Source organism: Cucurbita pepo, unplaced genomic scaffold, assembly GCF_002806865.2.
Source record: "Cucurbita pepo subsp. pepo cultivar mu-cu-16 unplaced genomic scaffold, ASM280686v2 Cp4.1_scaffold000529, whole genome shotgun sequence".
Lineage (NCBI taxonomy): Eukaryota > Viridiplantae > Streptophyta > Magnoliopsida > Cucurbitales > Cucurbitaceae > Cucurbita > Cucurbita pepo.
In genome coordinates, this window is record NW_019646758.1 from 8,830 (window position 1) to 14,302 (window position 5,473).

Sequence of the window (5,473 nt, forward strand, 5' to 3'; positions counted from 1 at the left end):
TCGACGATACTTCGGTCTTGAAGGTTCAACCGAGAATCAAATATTCTCGATGTGAATGAATGGTTACGGATAAAATTTTTTACCCATGTTACAAGATCACCTCCCTGATCTAATGGTTGAACGGGAGTTTTTCCCGTTAACAACTCGAGTAGAACGACGCCAAAACTATAAATGTCGCATTTTTCGGTAACCTTCATAGTGTATGCATATTCTGCATCCAAAAACGAGGATAGGTACGGTTCAAGATTTATGTATGAACTTTATTGATAGCTAATAGTGTAGCAATCTAAGCCCCACGGCTGGTAGATATTGTCCTATTTCCCTCAAGGTTTTTAAAACGTGGCTGTTAGGGAGAGGTTTTCACACCCCTACAGTAGCTATTGTCTTTTTTAGGCTTTCCCTATCGGGCTTCCCTTCAAGGTTTTTAAAACACGTCTGCTAGGAAGAGATTTCCACACCCTTATATAGCAGATATTGTCCTCTTTGGGCTTTCCCTTTCGAGCTTCCCCTCAAGGTTTTTAAAACGCGTCTACTAGGGAGAGATTTACACACTATTATAGCAGATATTGTCCTCTTTGGGCTTTCCCTTTCGGGTTACCTCTCAAGGTCTTTAAAACGTGTCTGCTAGGGAGAGGTTTCCATACCCTTATAGTAAATATTGTCCTCTTTGGGCTTTCCCTTTCGGGTTTCCCTTCAAAGTTTTTAATACGCGTCTGCTAGGGAGAGGTTTCCACACCCTTATAAAGAATGCTTCGTTCCGATCTCACAAATAGAAACATTAAGATACTCAAGTCAGAACAAAGAGCTTACCAGGAGCGATGTATCCATACGAGCCTGCAACGACTGACATTGATTTAGAATGAGGCATGTCGATAACTTTCGCAAGACCGAAATCACCAACATGAGCTTCAAAGTGATCGTCGAGGAGAATATTATTCGACTTGATATCACGGTGAACTATCATTGGTTTGCAGTCATGATGCAAGTACGCAAGACCTTCTGCAGCTCCGATCGCAATCGTGAACCGAGTTGGCCAATCCAAGCAACAAGACGACCCGTGAATTACTTCACCTAAACTACCCTTTGCCATGTATTCATAAAGAAGCAGATTGAAACCCTGGTGGTAGCAGTATCCATACAGCTTAACAATATTTCGATGCCTTATCGTTCCGAGCGTCAAAATTTCGGCCTGGAAACTGTTTTCGACGTCGCTCCCTTCCCTATTTGATGCCAGCTTCTTAACAGCAATGATCTGTCCAGTATGAACCATGGCTTTATAAACTGTCCCACAAGCACCCTTTCCAATAATATAACTGTCATGGAAGTTATTTGTGACTTCAACCAGATCATGGAAGCTAAATCCCTCCTTGGGAGGTAAGTAAAAACCCGAGTCCAAGTCCGAGTCCGAGCACGGTATCTCGGCCTCATCTCGACATCTCATTTGATGCAAAATAATCATAATTAAAATGAGAGAAACCCCACCAACAGCACAAGCAATTCCTGTGATGATTTTACCTCTTGATGTATTTTCACTCTCAAAATAAGAATCCCCATTGCAATCACCAAGAGCTCCGCCGCAAAGTCCGTCGTTACCTCGAAAGCTATCGACGTCCATGTTCTGAAACAACGGTGTCAACGGTATCGGCCCCGTAAGGTCGTTGTATGAGAAGTTGCAGACCGATAAACTAGATAGGTTCTCGAACTCTCTAGGAATTTGTCCACTCAAATCATTGTTATTCAGCAGCAGAATTTCTAGAAGATATAGTCTTCCCAGTTCTGGTGGTATTCTCCCTGATAGCTTATTATAACTAAGATCCATTGCAATTTGCAAGCCTAAAAGTGACCCCAACTCCTTTGGAATTTCACCAAAAAACATGTTTCCACCAATCTTCAACTCTGTCATTCGGGACATCTTTCCAACTCCTGCAGGTATGTTCCCTGACAACTTGTTTCCCGACAGGATCAGTAGCTCCAGCTGAGTAAGTGATCCGATCTCATTCGGTAACGACCCCGTAAACGCGTTGTGGCTCAGATCGACTCGTTGAAGCATCTTGCACTTGAACAATTCAACCGGTAACTCGCCATCAAGTCGATTTGATGAAACATTCAAAGTCACCAATTGAGTGAGCTTTCCAATTTCCTTTGGCAGCTTAGATGTGAACAAATTGTTTGCAATTTCAAGCCTTTGCAACTTCTTACATCTTCCAATATCCAAAGGAATCCGACCATGGAATCTATTTTCGCCAAGTTCAATAGCTGAAAGGTTCTCCAAGCTGCAAAGCTCGGATGGAAACGCCCCGGTAAGCATGTTCCCACCGACACGAAGCTGCACTAGAGATCTGCAATTCAGAATCCCAGAAGAGATGTTTCCATATAGCTTGTTGGACTCCAAGTTCAATATACTCAGGTTCGAATGTCGACAAAGGTAAGACGGTATCGTCCCTGTTAGGTTGTTTACTGAAAAATCGACCACCCAAAGTCGGCTATAACGTCCGAGCTGTGAAGGAATGCTACCACTGAGGGAGTTATCAAACAGCTGCAGTTGTACCATCTTAGTCAAATATTGAAAACCAAACGGTATACGTCCTCTAAGATCGTTTATCGATAGGTCGAGCCGTGTCAAGTTCTTCAACGTACTAAGCTCATCAGGTATTACACCAGTCAGCAGATTCTTGAAGAGGAACAGCAAGCGCAGGCCCTTGATCTTACTTAACTCAAAGGGAATGCCACCAGTTAAGGAGTTCTCTGAGAAATCAATCTCTTCCACCAAAGAAAGATTACCAATTTCCTTTGGAATCGTCCCATTAAGGCCATTTCTGTAGAGATACAGCCTCTTAAGAGAGCTGAGATTCCCCAATGCCTTTGGTATGGAGCCAACCAGATTATTAGCATACAACGCCACGACCTCGAGACTCCTACACTTCCCAAGCTCCTCCGGAATGCTACCAGAAAACTGGTTACCCCATAGAACCATCTCGGTTAAGTTACGAAGCATCCCGAGCTCCCTTGGTAGCTCCCCTCCTATCTCGTTTTGAGCAAGACCAAGCACATTAAGACTTCGGCATCCACTTATCTCAGAAGGTATACTTCCAGAGATACCATTCTGTCCAGCTCTAAACCTCTTAAGTTTCGTAAGATTCCCAATAGAACGAGGCAACGATCCAGTTAGCTGGTTCGTATACGCCACAAACTTGACTAACGACGATAACTTCCCGATCTCCTCCGGGATTGAACCACTTAGTACATTGTTACAGATATTCAAACTCCTCAAGACAGATAGATTCCCTAACTCAGCTGGGATTCTCCCCTCAAACATGTTGTTGTTAAGAAAAAGATATTCAAGATATGAACAGTTTCCAATTTCTTTGGGAATGTTCCCAGTGAACTCATTGAAAGATAGATCAAGATAAGTTAAATGAATCAAGTTACCGATAACGGGGTTCACGGATCCAGAGAGCTTCTTCGACTTCAAGTCGAGCGACCATACAACCGGAGCTTCACCAGAAGTGCATTGCACACCGATCCAACCGCACGGTGTCCGGTCCGCAGGGTTCCAGTTCTTTAAACTACCAAACTCATCCGTAAGTGTCCTTTTCAGCTCTAAAAGGGACAGCCCCTCTAAGTTTAACCCTTGTGAAGTACAGAACAAAAGATTGGTACTGAACCAAAATCCAACAAAATTGACTAAGAAGCCTCCCCTTGGCTTTACATTTGCAGACATTTTATCAAACATCTTGCCTACACAAAAACTACCACCAAATTATAAACGAAATCTTAAATCTCAGAGAATGCAAACAAAAAATCAATCAATAATATGAGTAAACCAAGATTCAAAAGAAGCTACAAACCTGATAGCCATAACTATTCCGCCATGTCTTCTTCCAACGAGAAGCTCAAAACCATGAAGCTCATAAATCGAAGAAAACGAAATGGAACAAGAAAAAGGGGCAGATCGAAGATGAATTTCAGAGCATTTGCAGTCAATAATTCGGCAGAAAGAAGAAGAACAACAACAAAATCATCACAATCTCTATCACTTTGCGGCGGAAATCGAACACTTGGCGATATTACATTCAAGAACACATTGATAACAAACCCCCAAATTAGCGATTAAACCAAACCCAAAAAAGGAAAATGGATTATTTAAAGGAAGAAGAGAAACCAGAGATCATTCCGTGAAGCTAAAATGGCCGACAAAGAATGGGTAGCTGATTTTAAGTGGTTGGAAAGACGAGAGAACTGTGAGTTCATACACAACTTGTAAGAACAGAAACTTCGAACCTTTTCCTCTCCAATACTCTCCTTTTTTCCTTCTTTCTACAATTTATTTATATATATATATATATATATCTTCTCTTCGCCAAGCTGATCCTCAGAGCTTGGTCGTTAATGGAGTCCTCATATCATATTCCGTTTAATAAATGAAGCCATTGAAGAAGAAGAAGAAAGCTTCTTCTTTGTTTCTTTCTTTTAATATATATATATATATATTTGTCTCTTTCTATTAGGTTAAAAAAATATGTAATTTATTTTTGTAATATTGGAATTTTTTTAAACCATTTTTGGTAAAAAAAAAATATATATATGTTAATTACCATTAAAACTATTATAATATTACATTTTTAATATTAAGTTATTAAAATAATATATAATAGTCGAGACGTATTATTATAATATTTAAATTAATTCAGACACAGTAAACTGTACTTCAATTAGATAAATATTTTATTAATTTATCTAATAATTGGATATTAGATAAGATATAGATATTTAATGAAGAAAATAAAATGAATATTAAAGTTTTATTATTCCAATAATTTTAGGTTTAAATTTAATAATGTTTTTTTATATTTTGATTTTAAAAAAAGCTATAAAAAATTATAATATGCTTAAAAATTAGACTGAAAATTAAAAGATTTATTATNAAAATGAAAAGATTTATTATTATTTTTTAAATTTATTTTTTAGATGGAATAATAATCAATCATGCTTCACTGAAAATTAGGTTGATTTTCTGTATCCGGATGACGTCATGGATGACCAGTGGCTTCAACGTCGTCGTTTATTATCACACGTGTCAACCTTTCCTTTAGTAATTGAAAACTCCATTTAAATCCACGTCGGAAAATTTTCAACCGTCCGTTTTTTAAATCGACGACTCTCCGTATATCTATGCTAATTATTTGTCACGAAGGGTTATGGGCCTGGATGTGGGCCCTGGAAAGGCTATGGGCCCATTAAGTTCAATGGATGATGGGCCGAATAAAAGTGGCCGACTCTTAAGTAATCACCGTCTAGATCGCCACTAGGCGTTTGTGTGTCGAAATCGGACGGTCCATAATGGCGGATTTTGGAGGCTGGTTGCCTACTCATCAGATCTTGAAAAGGCCGGTCGGTGGGGTCCACTTGAAATTATCGAGAGAATTAATTAAAAAAATAAATACGAAAATTAAAATTTAAAAAAAAAAAAAAA

At 39.2% G+C, this 5,473-nt stretch overlaps 1 protein-coding gene across 1 annotated transcript; it reads right to left on the bottom strand.

The window, feature by feature from the left end:
- LOC111785512 (probable leucine-rich repeat receptor-like protein kinase At5g63930) lies at positions 1-4,413 on the bottom strand (the record flags this gene model as incomplete). Its single annotated transcript, XM_023665905.1, is given in 3 exon segments — positions 1-211; positions 811-3,738; positions 3,849-4,413. Coding segments are annotated over 2 exon segments (3,134 nt in total), but the record flags the coding sequence as incomplete, so codon positions are not given.
- Positions 4,414-5,473: the final 1,060 nt, after the last annotated feature.